Source organism: Scedosporium apiospermum (genome assembly GCF_000732125.1).
Source record: "Scedosporium apiospermum strain IHEM 14462 chromosome Unknown SEQ_SAPIO_0095, whole genome shotgun sequence".
In the NCBI taxonomy this organism is placed as follows: Eukaryota; Fungi; Ascomycota; class Sordariomycetes; order Microascales; family Microascaceae; genus Scedosporium; species Scedosporium apiospermum.
Window position 1 is genome coordinate 124,845 of NW_015971796.1, and position 18,039 is coordinate 142,883.

Genomic DNA, 18,039 nt, shown 5'->3' on the forward strand with positions numbered 1-18,039 from the left:
ACTCAGACATTTCTGCCAATTAATCATTCATCTTCACTGAGAGGAAGTTTGCGAGTCATTCAGTTTCGTAGACTGGCCGTGACTCCTAGGTCATCGAGTTCTTCTCTTCCATGGGCATATCTGACTCTGGATGGGATTGTGATCCCAAGAGAGCAACGGGATGGAGGCTATTAAAGTAGCAAGTGCTCGCCGAAAACGAGTGAATCAAGAAACGAACTCAACTCTTTGTAAATCAGACAGGAGAGACGATCAACTAAAACCTATAGAGAACTTACACTGGCTGTGATTTTGAAATCTTGGTAGGATTCAAGCTAGCGTTCTGCCGATACGGGAGCGAAAACGAGTGGCGAGCGTGCAAACCCGGCGAGCGTGATAAACGAATCATCTTAGAAACCCCTTTTTGTCGTCGTCCTTGGGGCTGATTATGTTTGGCCTATTCAGCGGTATGTCTGCGCACGAGATTGCCTTCGCATCACTCTACCGCGGCGAGGACTCCGTCCCTTCTCTCGAATACTCCAAATCCGACCCGCGGGAAGGACTTGAAGAAGAAGAAGAGAGAAGCAGCTCGGACTCGAAAATGCCTACCCCGACATCTTCCCCGGATAAGTTTCGATCTCAGGCATCGGGCTCGCAACCCGGAACCGAAAGGGCTCGGGCTCTGCGCAAGAGCAAGCCCGCCAGCCGTACATCCTCGAAGAAAACCCCTGCGTCCTCCTCGTCAGAGAAGAGCCTTGCCGGACAAGGTTGCCTCAGCACCGCCCAGCTTTCTGGGCCCGCACTCACAGAGGCAGCGCTCCGAGAAAGCGTCGTGAGATTGATGACTGACCTCGATCCGGAGGATAAGCTCTTCCGGGCCGATCCCGCCGCCGAGGAGCGCGAGGTGCTCATCGAGAAGATGGTTGCGAGGGTTATGGAGAGGGTGGTTGATGATGTTGGCGATATCGTGGAGTCGAGGGTGAGGAGGCTTCTAGAGCGAGAGGGGGCGCTGGAGTGGGTTTGCGTTTCTGCTGCGGGGAGGGAGAGGGCCGGAGGGCAAGCGGGGAAAGGGGGGAATGGGAAGAGGAGGTTGTCTGAGGATTGGGAGATGGTTTAGAGGGTTGAAGTGAAGTGATGATTTTGTCGGGAGGACAAGTGGAAGGCAGGCCCTTTCCGTATTCTCGGTAACATCGATCTTCATTTTGGGTAAGGAGAGGGTTGGAGAAAGGGGATCAGGGCTACCTCGTCTCGTTATACTTTTGGGATAGTTTCTTAAATTGGTAGATTTCAATCTGGAGAGGCCCGGGGGTTTCACGGAGCCGAATGGAAAGGATTGACATCAGTGATGCATTTTGCAACGGCTTGAAGGAACTGCAGAAATTCCCTTTGGAAGAAATGGGATTGGGCATGCATATCTCCTATCGTGGCATATCCTTCCCTCTCCCCAGATAAGTCTATGAGGCTCGGGGTCTTCCTGATACTCCCCCTCACCCTATATACGTCTTAAGACCCCAGACGTCGTAGCACTATAGATCATCTATAGAGTTTACATTTAGGTCACCCTACTCCTCGATCTTGAGCTCGAACTTAGAGCGAGCCAGTTTAATGGAGAGGATACTAGGTTCTCGTCGAGTGGGAAGTAGACATTGGCCGCTTCCCAACCCGGACTTCCCAGGCTCTTTCTCTCAGACCGACACTATCCTGAGCAAATGTCTTGAATAGCCCGTGGCCATGGCGAACAGAGAGAGTCGGAAGCGGGAAGGGCATAATCTCGTCGTTCAACGCCCTACCATCAACCATTATACAGGAACTCTCTACACACCATAGTTGCACCGACTCCAGGTAACTGAAGGTCATCCTCCGATATAGAATAACGGCTCAGTCCTCGGGAAGGAGGGAACCTATCCTCTACGCCTAGCAGTCCCCGACCATGTCTCTGCCTCGTAAATAGAGCCTCAAATATGTCTTCCCCTCTAAGGCGAAGTCCCAATACACGATGATGCTTCCCCAAAGGAATCTGGAACAAAGTCCGCTAGCAACCCATTTGGCCTAGCTATTCCTATGTCCAAAGCGCTCGTGATCGACCGGCATGGTGAAGTTGAACTTGGATACACCTCTCGGGGGCTTGTTCACGGCCAAGCTTCACGGGCCGTTATCGGCCGTTTGAGGGATATGATTCTAGTGCTCGTTCTCGTAATCCTCCCTCTAGGATCGAAACGATATCTCCGTAGCTTGTCCAAAAGGCTGCCTTTTGTGGTCTTTGATATCCCCGCGATGCCCCTCGTGGAGCCTCAGCCCTCGAAGCGACGCCGTAGAAACTCACCATAATCTTACACGATTCATCTTCTAGAAGCCGAGCCGCAGTAGGCCATCCTGGAGGTTCTGAACCGAACCTCTCGTCACAAACACGTTGCCGTTCTCGATGGAGCTGGGATGGGCCGGAATCTCCAGTTACGTCTCAAGTCGTGCAATTTCTGTAAGACCTCGTAGCGTTTGGCCTGACCATTCACTGCATACACCGCACACAACAGATGTATCCGTAGCCGCTCCACGCGCTGCCCGCTTCAGCGGCAAGGCCATTGCCTAACTAGAAGCTTGCCTCGCAGGAAATAAGTTGGAACGAAAGGTCCCCCCAAAAAGTCGTGTCTTTCACGTACTACTTGGGTCAACGTGCCGAGGCTTAGCTACATCGATGCCAGCGCAATGAATTTGAGCAGGACCCCAGAAAATAGAAGCTATTGGCTCACTCTGTGCCTGAATGCAGATGCCTCTTTTTTCGGGGTTGGCTGCGCCACCACCCCCCAGCGGGCATTGGTATTGGTAGCCTGGTCTGGGTCGTACGGCCCAAGTGGAAGTGTAAAAATTCCCGTTTGTGCTCTTCAATTTTCCTACTTCATTCAAAAACTCACGGCGTCTTCCCATCTTTGACGGCTCACGGGACTTGAACTCGGATCAGAGAAGAGCGGCCTTGATAGACCTTTTCTGGTCTTACTTATACGAGACCATGGATCACGACGTAACCGGGCAGCCCCCATTGAAAAGGACCAGGCTTTCCGTGGGTACTCAGGATCAGGCTACAACAGAGCTTGGTACATGTCCGGGGACCTTCAATGAGAGTTTCAATCTTGCTTCTGAGCAGCTATCAAGTGTCTGGCCTGCCTGGGATGATAATCCGATAGACTCTGACTTTTCGAACCTTGCCAACAATGCACCTGACGGCTTCTTTTCACCTGAAAGCTCACTTTCGACAACCAACTTGGGCATACCCAACTGCATTGGGACGATCAACTACGGGATCAGCGACTGGACGTTTCCTGACTCTGGGCAACCGACTCCGGCAGCGGCCAATACATGGTTCCTCGACGAACAAGATTGGAACCCGCAGTCAGCTTCTCACCTTCAATGTGCCGAAGATGCTACCAATGGAGACGTGTTCATGCTGGACGCTCCCTCGGTACCAGTAGCTCTTCCGCCCTTTGAGCCATCCCTTGGTGGCCACAGTAGCCATCATCAAGTTACGGTCTCTCGGGACGATCAAAAGGGACGGCCAGATATGGGCTACGATAAAATGACGGGACAATCCATTTCGACGCCGGAGTCCGCTCAGGAAAACGAGAGCCGTGACTGGTCTCTGTCCGCCCCCAAAAGTGACACTTCGGCTGAAGATGAGAAAATCCCGAATGTCTGCTTTGGAATGGTAAGTTGTTATTATATGTGTACACTGTTGAATCCCTCATAATGACATCCAAGCGTCAGATCCATAATGCGAGGATAAAGCTGCTTGACGACGCCAGCGGCGCCTCCAACATGTTGTGTTCTTTGGCAGTAGCCTCGCCCTCCGAGCCCTACGAGGTCCTCACAGCTGATTATCGTAAAACTCACATATCCGTTCAGTATATGGGGAAAGATCTCGCCGTCTTGGAGAGCGCCGTATCCGATCCTCTCATTGAAATCCGGAAGAGGGCTACCACTAAGGTCGAGCTGCTTATTGACATGGGAAACCTTCGGAAAGTAGGTAGACTACCCAAATCAAGCAAGAAGAGCAAAAGAGACACCACTTTTCATGTCAATATTGTCCTCTATGGGGTAAGAGAAGAAAGCAAGACGGTCGGCGATATTCTCTCCCGCAGTCGGCTGTATCTTCAGAAGCCATGCCACAATTCCGTATCTGAGTATGATAACCCACATATCATACGCTTCTTGGACGGAGATTTGGACGGAAAAATCTCGACCAAAACTATCCAGAAAAGTCGAGCTGGCTTGGACCTAGAAGTTCTCTTGAACGGCCTGGGCCATGAGTCGGAGTTGGAGGTGCCGGCGCCTGTCGATCTGATATTGACAAAGTTGAAACGGTATAAGGATTCGCTCGACTTCGAGACCTCAAGATTGCTAATCATTATAAAATAGGCATCAAATGTCTGCAGTGAGCTTCTTTGCTCAGAGAGAGAGCCGTAAACCACTATCTTTGCCGGTTCTTTGGAATGGCGCAGTTGTCAACGGAAGACACTGGCATGTCAACCCCCGAAAGACCTTGCCATGTCATAGCGTCTCGAGACATCGTAGAGCTAACACATAGAACCACAGCTTTGAGCACGCCATCACCGGTACTCGGAAAGCAAGTCCAGTGGTGGAGACTGTGGGCGGCATCCTTGCGGATGAAATGGGTCTCGGAAAGACTCTGACAACGCTTGCCGTGATTCTGGAGAGTCTACCTGAATCGCGATTGTTCGCTTCGACTCACCCTTCTCCTGGAAAGCCTGCGACGAAAGGCACTCTAGTTCTGGCACCATCAGTCCGTAAGAAGTACCATCTTCAATCTTGATCTAACCGCCCGGCCGAAGCCCAAAACTGACATTCAGCGGGATAGTTGTTCTCAACGAGTGGCTCACAGATATCAAAAAGTCCGTGTTTGACCTTTGCCGTCCTTTCGTATCTCTGGCATGAATCTAACGTCTTTGCAAGTCATACGCTGTCTACGCAGTTCAACTATCACATGTACCATGGGGCAACCAAAACAAAAGCCATTCACGATCTTGTGAAGCACGATATAGTCCTGACAACGTTTTCAACTCTGGCATCCGAATATCGGAACGGCTCGGGACTGCTCCATTCGGCAACATGGTTTCGAATTGTCCTGGATGAAGGTATGTTACGTTTGCTGGGGAGAGTTTTGATTAGGAAACAGCAGAAATATTAACAACGGTTCCTCTCTTAGCACATTCCATACGCCACGAGGCCACCCAACAATTCAAAGCAACTGCTAGCCTCGCGGCCAAGTTCAGGTGGTGTTTGACCGGGACCCCGATTCAGAATGGACTCCGCGATCTTCAAGCCCTGGTAAACTTCCTCCAGATTCCCGTGTTGTCGAAGAAGAGCACGTTCCGAAACAACATTACCAAGCCAGTAATGGACAGTCATCCCATTGGTATCAGGAACCTTCGTCTCCTTCTCGGATCGATCTGCCTACGCCGAGCGAAAAACCAAGTGGGTCTTCAAGAACCCACCGAGATCGTACACCGCCTGGAATTGTCAGACGAGGAGAAGGAATTGCACAAGGATGCTGGACGGGAGGCCAGAGAACTTGCCGACAGAGTTCTGTGTGGTAAGGAAAGCCTCCAAATGTACTCAGTTATCCTCCGCGCGATTATGAGACTTCGTCGCCTCTGCAATCATGGTACTTTCGATCGGCCTCTTTGCAGCAGCAGCAGTCTCGAAAGCGGGACTGTCAGGTGCCTGGATGCCGAGGCGGATGGTGCTCACGCTGAGCAAATCTGCGCCGCCTGTGAAAGTCCCGTTATGACTTTTGATGGCGAACCTAACACAACGGGGTTTCGGCTTTCTTGTGGGCATCATGTTTGCCACGATTGCCTTCAACATCTTGATGAGGACTCAAAACAACGAGAGACTTCTCTCATGTGCTGTCTTCTATGCCCCAATTCAGAGGACTCTCAGAATGTGAATGAAGACCAATCCATACCGCCCGACGGAAGTTCGACAAAGCTGAATTGTCTGCTGGAGGATATCCTCAAACATCAGGGCTCTGCAAAGAGGTACCAACCAATCCCCCCCCCCCCCCCCCCCTTTTTTTTTTTTCTCCCCCAAAAACAAAGTCCCCGTCGCGATGCTTACAATCGGTGTTAGTATCGTATTCACGTCCTGGACGAGAACGCTGTCATTGATCTCGATACTGTTCAATCGCGCCGGGATTCGATTTCTCTGTATCGACGGGACCGTCCGCCCTCCGGATCGACAGGCAATGTTGCAGAGATTCCATTCGGATCCGGAAATTTCAACGTTGCTGGTAACGTTTGGAACGGGTGCTGTTGGGTAAGCAAAAGCTCAAGTCTTTCGGTCCCTGTAGATGGCATTTTGGAGATTAGGTCCGGCGAAAAGAAAAAAAACAAAAACCCCCAGATCTGACAGTTCTTCCTCGTATGACAAGGCTCAATATTGAATGCGCCTCACGCGTCCACGTCGTGGAGCCGCACTGGAACCCATCAGTAGAAAAGCAAGCCATTGGCCGTGCCATACGATTGGGCCAAACCAAAGACGTTGTCGTGGTGCGATATATCATAGCTGGAACGATCGAAGAGGTAAGCCCATGGCGCTTTCTCGGGATGCTCTTGGACGACTTGTTAATACCTTCGTGGTATGTTGTGCAGTATGTGCGTCGGCGACAGGAGCAAAAGCTAGAGCTTGCTACCCTAGGTTGGGATAGTAGAGAAGAAGAACACCGGCAAAAGCTTGCAGACTTGGAGGTATGTGTCTTTCTATATCTCTACTTCTAGGTCCGTATGTCTCATTATGGTGGCAACTAACAAGATGTGTCCCGAAGGAATTGAAGGTGCGCTTGGACTACAGTCGATCGGGTACTCTCAACGGCGGCACGGCAATGGTATAGAATAGTCGTAATCTGGGTGTCTTGTGTGGTTTTCCACTACTCGAGAAGATTTACAATCTCATCATGCCCCAATTCCTTAGCGAGAGACAATGCAGTTCGATGCATATATCCCGGAATAGGCTCCTTGTAAAGAAACGTACTGTGTTTCGGCAAAGATATTGGGGGACTTATGAGCCGTCTGACTATTTCGGCGTTTCCTTTGATAGTCGCAATGCCAAATAAAAAACCTCCCACATCATCTGCTGAAATGATAGGATGCTTGATCCAGCACCACCGACTGAAATGGATCGTGTTGCTCCACGAAGATAGCATCGAAAGAACAACCGCTTCATGATAATTATGAGCGGCATATCTTATCGGAGGCACGCCATCAATATCGGGAATGTCAATATCAACAAACCCCTCACGCGCCATGCGATCTATGGTGTTCACGTCTCCTGCCATGGCCGCCTTTCGAAACCGGCTTATTGCCAGCAATCGCGCACACTCGGAGGCTTGCATCGTCGTGGGATAGAGCGTTCGAATGACTGCGTCGTGGCTATTTGCTGCTGCTAGAAGTCCGGCATATTTTCCTTTGATTAGGATATCGATATGCTCTCTGGTGCTGTGCCCGCAGTTCAGCAGGAAATCGACAACACCGATCCGACCCATCTCAGCAGCAGCCATCAGCGGAGTTTGGTCTCCATGGACAAGGTTCGCGTCAAGACCGCACTCCTCTACTAGATAGCGCACACACGCAACCCCCCCCTGCGACGCCACCAAATGAAGGATGCTTGTTGCCCTAACCGGAGCGAATATTCCCTCAACCCCACTGAAATGCTTGAGGAGTAGAAGAATTTGTTCTTCACCGAACTTCGTCTTTCGGGTGCGACCCTTGAAAATAGAGCTGAAGTTCTCTGCGTTCTCTATTCGCACGGGAAGCTTCAGAATACCTTCCAAAAAATTGATATTTCCCTTCGCCCATATCACAACACGCAAAAGCGCCGGGTGGAGCGAAACAGGATTTTCGATCTTGCCCAGGAAAAGCTTAATGATAGCCAAGTCCATGGTGTTGAATGCGCGATAAAGCGTGGAACCCCTGCCCACGGATTTTGCCGTGCTACTTCGGCGATCCTGGTGGATCGGTATATAGCCTTCAAAGCTATTGACCCATGCCTCCACTGATTCGAGGTCTCGCCGACTTAGCGCTGCGTGAATATTAACATCATCTGGCATTTTCAAAACAGGAAACGTGACGGGCTCGTCGCTGGTATAGCCCTGAAGGTCGTGATGATCCTGACTGAGGTGTCTCTCCAGTAAATACTCGCTGCTGAAACCAAAAGAAGCTTTTGGACAACCGTCGATGTGGCAGCAGAATCGAAATCTGTGGCGGCTTTGGTGGGAGTCACGATCTCGCCGAGCTTCAAATCCATCATGGAAATAGCGGCAACGGACCACTGAGCATTTGAAGAGCCGCGGTCCGTGGAATCTTCGGAGGCTCTCGACGGTGGCGGTGGCGGTGGTAGGAGCTTCGCAGACGAGCGAGTCCAAGCACGTCAAGACTCGACCGACACAAGACTCCAGGGGCAGCGCGTTGTCTCTATCCGGACCTACTTCAGCCGGCTCGTCGCGTCCGGTGAACTCGAGCCAAGTATGGCGAGCTTGGGTCAAAGACTCCATGTGGCCCGACTCGCCGAAGACCTCGAAAGGCTCAAACCTCCCCACCTGAGATTTTTCCTCGGCCGACGTCTCAATGGGACTCTGGTAGTTGTTTTCTAGGAAATGCTCAATCTCCTCCAAGAGCGGTTCCATTTGGAGATCTTCCGGCTTCTTGGCATGCTGAAGCGATTCTGCAGCCTTTTCGAGGTGATCCAGCCAATGGGCCAACGCATAGAATGCAAATGCGTAATGGCCGGCTTTGAGCAGATCATAGATCTCATTCGTCGTGAGGGCCGGGTCGAACGGAGCCATGCTCAGGTAGCCGAGACAAATCCTCGCCATGTTAACGTGTTGCCGACCGACATTGACGATTCCACGCTTGACAAGGTAGCTGTAGAAGGGGAACAAACACGTCAGCGTTCAGAACTTGAGGCTCTGATACAATAACTTGGTGGGGTGAGATGTGAACACCTACTGTTCGGCCGATGTGTGAACTAGTGTGACTGTCTGGCCAGACCGCACCTCTACCAGAGACCCGCACAGATCCTTGGAGTCAACGGACATGTGCCTTTTGACATCAATCAGTCGACTTGCCAAATCAACCGCGAGCAGTCCCTGAATCTCGTGCCATGCCAGATCGCGTTGTGCCGAGACCATTATGCCAAGGAGTTGCAAGGCGCCCTCCCGCTCAGCTTCCTCGGCTTCTGTGATGACTCTGGTAATGATTCGACCGTAGCTGTATGCATATCTGGGTGTCAGTACTGTCGTCTCCTATGGAACGGAATCCCGGGGGTGCCCTTACGCCAATTCCAGCTTTTCGGTGATCTTGTCAACGACAGTCCCTTCCGTCACCCATTTCATCTCTTGTTCGAACCGGTACTGCGAGATTTGTGTCCGTAGATTGGACATGACCAATCTTGCAAAGAGAAACATACCTGCGTTCGTTTCACCACGGTCGTTAGCACGGAACAGGAACATCGATATAGCTCGATCAGTGAACGACTCACCAGCTGCATATTTCGCAACAGTTTCTGCAACGTCGAGAGACCCTGTTTCGAACCTGGCCTTGATCTTGGACTCTCCATCCCTGCAAAACCTCAGAATGTCTGCCTCGTTGTCTCCCGGTTCAATTTTGACAACCGGCAGGTCCCGAAGAAGCCTCCACGAGTCATTATCTTCCTGGCCGACAATCAAGCCACGCACGGCCGTCTCTTCGCCCTCGTTCTCCACATCTTCTTCTTCATCGCTATCAGATGCTCCGCAATCACCCGCGACAATACCGCGAAGCCAGGATACGATCTCGACTTTCTCCTCCTTCTTGCACTCATCAATGCCGTCGATGATGATGAACGCCCTGTTCTTGCGGCGAATGGCCACGTCAAGGAGCTCCTTTGCCTGCGACTTCCTCAACGTGTCTTCTCCGGAGGATTTTGCTTCGATATATTCCTGCAGACGCTCATCGCCCAGACAGCATTGCTGCAGAAGACTCCTCGCGATATCCATGAAACTGTTTCTGCCGACTGTCTCGTACTTGCAGTAAAAGAACAGGACATGGACGCCTGTCCGCTTTTGCAGCTCCTCGATCAGCGTAGAAGCTAGGAACGTCTTGCCTGCTTGCCATGTTAGAAACGTGGGGAATGAAAAGGCCTCAGGCAGGGCCCCAGAAGACGGTCCTGAACATACCCGCACCAGGAATCCCCGTCAACCACAGCAAAGGCCCGGCGGCCGACCCCACGTCCAACCATTGTCTAACCCGGTTCTTTTTCAGAATCCATTCTCCGGAGCCGGGATATTCGTGTCTCAGTGCCGAGAAGTGGTCTTGATGTACCGTCATGCTTTCGGCAGCCAACCAAGCCCGCACCGCCTGGGCACGGCGTTTCACGGCTTCCTCCCTCTGGAACGTCAGCTGCTCGGCCTGCTGTTTGCGGATGGAGCAGATCTCCTCGAACTGGGCGAGCGTTGCCTGGCTTTCGATGAGGGACTTGTGTCTCTTGAAGTTCTGAATCGTGTCGTTGAAGCGTGTGCGGAAGTTCTTCCACGTGTGGCGGAAGAGTTGCTTCCATACTGCGGTGGAGGTCAGCCAGGCTTGACAAGATTCTGGCACTCAAAAAGGAAGGAAAATAGAGTCGAAAATCACATACGTTTCTGCCTGAAATAGGACAAGGCCTTGGCGTGGAATTCAAGAATGTCCACGTAGATCATCTCAAGGACATTCATCATATGAGGCTTCTCGCAGAAGAGGGACTGGTATTTGCCCAGAAGTCCAAGCTGCTCGCCGATCTCGTTGTACATGTCAAGAAGCGCATCAAAAGCATTGACAAAGTTGCTCGTCACTTGCAAGAGAAATTTCATCGGGCCCTGGAAAATGAATAATTAGTCTTTTTCAAGGTCCGAATTTGGGGCAAAAGCCACGCGCCGCCGGGGCATACCCAGACAAAGGCGAGATAGTTGCAAGTGTTGAGAAACACCTTGACTATCTCCTCGTACTGCTGCATCCCCTCGAGGAAAGCCTTCACCCTGTTGAGATTCCGATTCTTATTCTTAGAAACCTGTTCGTCCTGTATCTTCTCGATGGAGGCCTTGAGTTCATCCAAGGTGCCCCATTGGAACTCATCTCCCTCCTTCTCGGTGAGGCTATCCGTCTTGAACTTGGCCAGTGCTCGCTGAAAAGCGGAATCCAATCGTGCTGAAGCCTCGGGATTGGAATTGGATGAGACGCTCATCGTGACTGCCCATGCAATTCATTACCGCGAAAGGACAGTGTTGTGGAGGAGATGGCGCTTTTGGAAACCTGCCGCTCTCCGTTGCGCTGTTTCCGAGAGAACAAATTTGGGATAGAAACCTCGGATTGAGTGGAAGAAGTCTGATGCACAGCCTGCCCAGCACTCAATCATATTCCTTTTGGGTACATTGCTGCCTGCCTCAGCCGCCAACCATCAGCCAGTAGGCATATTCCAATGCGTTGAGGTACAGCAGGCTGGGCAATGGAATTCCAAACCAATCAATCAATCGATCATGCACGACCTGGCTTTCTTCCGCGTGCCGGCCACATTCTCAACTTTTATCGGCTGGGGCGGTCGATCTGTCTTATTGTTCTCGAACGCTTCAACGACGTACGACAGTTGGCGAAAAATCACTACCTCGCACCCGACAGCAATATCCCTGGTTCATGCGTCCTCCCCTGCGTCGACTCTAATTTATCCCATCGTAGTAGGCTTCCCGACTCCGAGAGCTCTCGCCAGGCTTCGGTCCGGTGCCCTTCTCACCAACGACTACTCTGACTAGCCTTCCCGGGCTCGCAGTCACATCCCGCGTCGCCGGACGGCTCGATTTTTCCCTCCCAACAGCCACCGGTCCATCCAGGCTATCAAACGTTGCTAGAGGCCCCTTCCACCAATTGGCTGACCCCGTAAAGTTCCCCCTCACGCAGTAATCATCCCCTATCCAAGGCTTCCCCACTGGATGGTTCCACGTAGGTCGTGACAAACTCCCCTAGGCAAGCAAGGCCCCGAGGAGCTAGCCGTCTCCAAAACGTGGCCTAGGGTCCTCGAGCGAGGGGAACACTTATGTTCCGAGGGGAAAGAATCCGGACGGTTCGTCGCTATCGGCCCACTCGAGCTGCCGCTTCCGGAAGGAGATTCCGGATGTTGTGTCGTTGTAAGCGGGGTAAAAGGTTTCGGCACGCCGGATTGCCCCGGCGGCGATAGCTACTTGAGGCACGCCTTGTACCATGTTCCTGTCATCCTCCATATTAATGGAAATCCGAGTGGAATGCAGCGAGGTGTGTTTCCAGCAACTAAACACAGGTTGTCGATATGACATCGTTTCTGGACATCAACGTCACACCGTGGTCCGAGGGGCTCCTCCATCTAGGCGTTATTGAGGCCCCAAGGTCGTGAAAGCCACGCTATTGTCAGTACCAAGTCATTCGATTTACAGACATTCACAGACAAGCCGCACAGAAGAATCACTGAACACGTGCTTCTGATCCAAGCATTTGAAACACCGCCACCCATTCTGCCTCACTTCAACCTTCGTAGTAATACTTCGTCGGGAGCATGTGAGAGCTAGAAATTACCAGCGACTCTTTTCCAAGGCAGAGAGACGGAGAGCAGGTTCTCTGCAAGTTGTCGATCGGGGCGTAACCAGGTCGAGATTGCACGCTCATACCCCCTTTTTTTGAGGGGCGCCGAGGATGAAACAAAGGGTCCGTCTTTCATCGGTTGGTGCGACGACCTTTCCTTGATTTCGCTTGTTAGTCCAATGTCTACGAAGTACTTTGTACATCACAGTCTGTCTTAGGTAAGCGGGCAGAAGCAACTTTCCCTTTCCCGCATTGAGCCCGTGATAAGGTGTTGCGGTGTTGCGGCGGGTCGAGTCCAGGGTTTCGCATTGATCGAGAGATATAATACCCTGAGCAAATCTACTTCGTAGTTTGAACGTGTCGTCTCTCGTCTCGCCCTCCGAAAGCTACTGTGTCAATGTGCTTTGTGGTCTTAAGGTTGCCCGTGGATGTTTACGAAGAACGTTCACTTGATCCGACGACCTCACGCTCCCTCGAGAACACATCGACATAACACACCGGAAAGGATATAAGCCAGTCTCGGAGCAAGACCAAGCACATACGACCATAGCTCGCAGACAATTGAGGGTCCCGTCCGCTCCCCTGTACACAAGCTGCGAAGCGCCAGACTAGTAGTTGGGTCGGTGACGACCAGCGAATCCCTGGTGTTGTATGTTTTTTTTTTTTCGTGATTTTTTTTTTCTTTTCTTCTTTTCTTTTTCCGCTTATTCTTTTTCGTCTTCTTCTTCTCCGCCTTCTCCAAGTTGGCATCATTCATGAGAAAGCTGTGGGAGCATGGCTATGGATGAAGATGTTGTCCTCCGCCGGGTCGATGACGACTTGGTCCGTTTGTTTAAACGTCGTAAACGCTGGATTGACTGCGGGCTTTGTTTCCTTCTGTTCCCGCTTGGGCTGTCACACAAGCCACGGACGGTTCTACCTTTATTTCGGAGGACGTGATGTTTGTCCGAGCGGCTGTCGAGTTTGGAGCTTGGTTGATCGAGGGCGGAGGCTTCTCCGTCCTTTATCTCTCCGCTGGGGAGAGAGGACCGTGTTTTATCGGCCCGGTACCCGTGCGGGCTCTGTGACATGCAAGAAATGCATGGGTTTCAAGATGGGGCAGATCACCCTTTTTCGTCTGGACACCGTATTGTGGGGACTGCGCATAGGAAGTCCAAAAATTGGCCTTGAGTGCGCGGTTCTCGAGTCGAAAGAGGTTTGACTACGAAGTACTTCGTGCACCTATAAGTAATATACAATCTTGAAGATCGTTGTTCTGTCCGGCTCTAGGTCGAGACTGGGGTTGATGTCTTAATGATTGAGATGTGGTGTTCCTGAGATTATTGAATCATTCACGCACCTTTGATTCTTCGCGCCATTCACCATTAGATGGGTATCTGGAGGGTGAGAACTGACCGAAGTAGTTCCCACCAACTCCTGTGAGCAAGGATAGAGTATACTCTGGGGAAATCTTCTTCGTAGTTTGAACGTGTGGTCTCTCGGCAACCTCTCAGATTCTAAACATTACTACAGTAAGAAGAAGAGATGTTGATAAGTTTGAGTAAGAGAGGTGCTACATCAATGGCGATATCTGTACTGTTTTCAATCTATCTACGGCCGATCAGCAGAAATTGATATGGTTGTAGTGTTCTTCTGGCTCATATGTTTTTTATTTAAATTCTAGATAGGCATTTTCCTAGCTTGTACAAATACCGTATTCTCACATTATTGGTATGAACAATTGTTTATTGTCCCACCGTCGCTATATACCACGAAGGCATACATCATGCACCTACATAAGAAGTGTGATGCTATCTATAGCTTTGACCGAGTGCTCACCATCTCCTTCTGTCTAAGAGCCTTGGCCTGCGCTCTGAGGTCTTTGTAGGAGACCTTGCCCATGGGGTTTTTTGGAAGACTATCTACAATGTGTACACCTCCTCGGAGACGTTTGTAAGGGCTAAGACGCTCTGCCGCATAATCGATAACTTTCCTTTTGATTTCTGCCTGGCGGTTAAGTGGTACCACTTCAGACAGGGTTATGAAAGCTGTGGGTAGCTCATTCCCATCGTCAAGGTCGGTTCCCACCACAGCGACCTCTGCAACAACTTCAACGGACCCGACTACTTCCTCGACCTCTCGAGGGGATACCTGAGCGCCGTTGTATTTGATCAGGTCCTAACACCAGGTTAGTGGGATTTGCCCTACATGAGAGGTTATGGACACACAAATATCAGTATTACCTTATTCCGGCCTGTGATGTAAAGATAGCCATTCGCGTCGAGCTTTCCGAGGTCTCCCGTCCTCATCCATTCTCCAATGAAAGTCTCTTTCCTCTGTTCGTTCGATTGGCCGTAATACCCCTGAGTCACCGTTGGTCCTGGCTTGGTGTCAGCTAAAATATCCCAGTGTCATGTCGGGCTAGTGGACAGCAGTTCCCCCTTACCAGACACGTAGATCTCTCCTACCTCACCCTCGGGAACCTCTACGCCCATGTCGTTGAATATTTTAATTGCGTTTCCAGCTAATGGCTTCCCAACGCTGTCCCATGGGCCCAAGACACCCGGTTGGGGCATCGTCGCAAGGCATGTAAGCTCAGTCATACCCCAGCCTTGCTGGCAGAAAGCTCCCGTGGATAATTTAGCTGTGACAGCCCGTAGAAGTTCTGGCGTCGCCGGAGCTGCCGCGCTAACGGCGTGTTTAACGGATGAGAGGTCTGCCGTATTCCACTGTGGGTGACAAGTCAAACGCTGGTAGACGGGCGGCACCGCCATGAGATAGTTGACTTTTTCTTTCACGATGATCTCGAGCAAGAGGTTGATATTACTACCTGGCACAAGGTAGTTGCAAAACCCGAGCCCTAGTGTCAAGAAGCAATTCACCAGCATTCCTGCGACGTGAGCACTATCGAGAACTCCAGCTACTATGCGTGGTGCTGATGGATCCTGGAGCATGTCGCGCCATTGTAGCTGCATCTGGAAAACATTGGCCAGCAAGTTCCGCTGCGAAATACATACTCCTGTTGTGTGGTGAGTTTGGTGAGTTTGCCAATGATTCCGGATATATAACCACATAATTGGACAAAGACTACGTACCCTTTGGATAACCCGTAGTTCCGCTGGAGAAAACAATAACACTCGGTCGATTTGCTACTGTTTCATCCCACTTGACGTCCCAGTCACGACCGTGGGGCGAGATTAGCGAATGATGGGACTCTTGCAACCAGACATCCATTGTGATGGAATCTTGAATAATAATCTGGAATTTTTTCGTAGATCTCTCAGCGGCCTCTAGTACTCGCCCAAGAGAGCTCTGGGAGCAAAGAACCGCCGCTGGCTGCAAGGAGTTGACCCTGTACAGTAGCTCCTGGACGCTGGCTTCCCATGGGCAAGTTGCAACAGTGCCTCCGGCGCCGATGATGGAGAGAATGTTGGGAAAAAGCAAAACTTGGTTCTCAGAGTAGAGGATGATGACGCTTGGCTTGGCAGCCTGAGAGCTGATCAGGCCGGTTGAAAGGTATCCGTCGATGAGGCATCGGATAAGCTTCCGTGCTAGGCTCTTGCTGATCTGTTGCTTCTGATCTTGCCCATCGATCCAGATTGGCTGGTCCTCAGATACTCCGTTTGGGGCAAGAAAAACCGACAGAATGTCGCCGTCCGGGATCTCAAGCTTGCTGGCCATAGTCACGGGAATATCTATAATGTTAAGGGGGGATCTTGGAGACAAAGACGTGATGAGCATTAGACGATGGATGAAATACCTGAATCGAGATCACACAGGTGGTGGGAAACAGAGGTGGCGGGAATAAAAATTCTTTTATAAAAAGCCATGATTATAGACACAACATAGATCCAGCCGAGTTTCCCATTTCTACAGGTCTCTCTCGTAAAGGGCCAGTCCTAGCGCATCCTTGCCGGGCCCCGCCCCTCGGAGCCGGGAATTCCGGAGTGCCCACCTGCTAGAAGAGCAAGCCGCCGGCCCTCGAAGCCACCGGCCCCTGAAGCAACCATCCAGCTCCAGCCGATGAAGATACACGTCCCCACACCCTAGTTGTGCTGGGGAATTAACGGGCTGGTACACCACAGGAACCTCGGCCGCCGGCCACGGCCTTATGATGCAAAAAATGGACCGACAGGGGTGTAGAAGCCCAGCATAAAATCAGCCTCTCCGGACTCTTCACGGAGTGAGAAATATTCGATTCTCATCGCGTTTTAACTTACATACGTACAAACAAACTCATTCAGCCAGCTTTCTCACAAAATGGCGAACACTGTTCTCTATGAAACTTCCCAGGACGGCAAAGTTGCGTACCTAACTCTGAACCGACCTAAACAATTCAACGCAATTGACACGCACCTCCCACACGCTCTGCGAGAAGCCGTCAAGCGCGCCAACGCGGATCCCAAAGTTCACTGCATCGTCGTCAAAGGTGCCGGCCCAGGCTTTTGCGGCGGATACGATCTAGAAATCTTTGCACAGAATGCCCGGCGCGGAAAGACCGACGGCAGCCAACAAGTAAGCGAGGGTTACGATCCCCTCGTAGACTACGAAATGATGAAGGCAAACACCGAATGCTTCGCGTCCCTGTTTCACAGTTACAAGCCGACCGTTGCGCAAGTCCACGGCGCGGCTGTTGCAGGGGGTAGCGACATTGCCCTGAGCTGTGATCTCGTCGTCATGGCCGACGACGCGAGGATCGGGTACCCCCCGGCTCGAGTCTGGGGCTGCCCCACGACTGCCATGTGGACCTTGCGCGTTGGTGTGGAAAAAGCCAAGCGTCTGCTGTTTACCGGAGACCTCATCAGCGGCAAGGAAGCTGCGGCCATGGGGCTGATTCTCAAGTCAGTGCCAATGGAGCAACTTGAAGGGACTGTCCGGCTTCTTACGGAGAGGATCGCGTCTGTACCCATCAATCAGAACTGGATGAACAAGCTCGTGATTAACGGATTCGCCGAGGTTCAGCTTGAGAGAGCGCAAAAGTTGGCAACCATCTTCGACGGAATCACCAGAAACTCTCCAGAAGGGATCAGATTCCAGAACTTGGCCCAGGAAGCGGGTTTCAAGGCTGCCATAGCGAAGCGAGATGAGCCAGGAAGGACGGAGGAGTACCGAAAGAAATGGAAGAGTGTTCTGTAGTCGCAACAGCTTCAATACAAAATCTTATTTGACAATCACATTAACTGAACTAGAGCCTGAGGCTCAAGCGCGCTTTCTTTGAACCATGTCTCCTGCCTCGCCTCACCACCTTGGCAGTATCAGAGTACACGCTCTCTACCGATTCACACACACACGAGTCCGACTCTTGTACGAAGTACACTACTTCGTATTGGCTACTCCCCTTAAAGCACTAAAGTAGGATAACGCACTAAAAAGAGTGCGGGGTAAAGCCGATGCGCGTTACTTGACCGAGCCACCGGCCTCCTTCGTGAGCCGGCGGCTCACAAGCGCCCATAATATCAGT

At 51.4% G+C, this 18,039-nt stretch overlaps 3 protein-coding genes and 2 pseudogenes across 3 annotated transcripts; 3 read left to right on the top strand and 2 right to left on the bottom strand.

Moving 5' to 3' along the window:
• Positions 1 to 424: 424 nt before the first annotated feature.
• SAPIO_CDS4874 lies at positions 425 to 1,093 on the top strand (annotated as a pseudogene; the record flags this gene model as incomplete).
• Positions 1,094 to 2,980: 1,887 nt separating this feature from the next.
• On the top strand, positions 2,981 to 7,600 carry SAPIO_CDS4875 (uncharacterized protein; the record flags this gene model as incomplete). The annotated part of the gene is made up of 12 exons (XM_016787325.1): positions 2,981 to 3,673; positions 3,733 to 3,987; positions 4,222 to 4,328; positions 4,384 to 4,399; positions 4,553 to 4,772; positions 4,844 to 4,877; positions 4,939 to 5,120; positions 5,192 to 5,578; positions 5,918 to 6,026; positions 6,419 to 6,569; positions 6,639 to 6,734; positions 7,460 to 7,600. 12 exons carry the CDS (start codon positions 2,981 to 2,983, stop codon positions 7,598 to 7,600), a joined length of 2,391 nt encoding a protein of 796 aa, XP_016643000.1.
• A 494-nt stretch (positions 7,601 to 8,094) lies between these two features.
• SAPIO_CDS4876 (uncharacterized protein) lies at positions 8,095 to 11,238 on the bottom strand (the record flags this gene model as incomplete). Its single annotated transcript, XM_016787326.1, has 8 exons — positions 8,095 to 8,385; positions 8,471 to 8,906; positions 8,991 to 9,251; positions 9,318 to 9,450; positions 9,523 to 10,125; positions 10,199 to 10,579; positions 10,657 to 10,873; positions 10,945 to 11,238. 8 exons carry the CDS (start codon positions 11,236 to 11,238, stop codon positions 8,095 to 8,097), a joined length of 2,616 nt encoding a protein of 871 aa, XP_016643001.1.
• A 3,155-nt stretch (positions 11,239 to 14,393) lies between these two features.
• On the bottom strand, positions 14,394 to 16,259 carry SAPIO_CDS4877 (uncharacterized protein; the record flags this gene model as incomplete). The annotated part of the gene is made up of 4 exons (XM_016787327.1): positions 14,394 to 14,756; positions 14,822 to 14,958; positions 15,025 to 15,597; positions 15,674 to 16,259. 4 exons carry the CDS (start codon positions 16,257 to 16,259, stop codon positions 14,394 to 14,396), a joined length of 1,659 nt encoding a protein of 552 aa, XP_016643002.1.
• Positions 16,260 to 16,838: 579 nt separating this feature from the next.
• Positions 16,839 to 17,714, top strand: SAPIO_CDS4878 (annotated as a pseudogene; the record flags this gene model as incomplete).
• Positions 17,715 to 18,039: the final 325 nt, after the last annotated feature.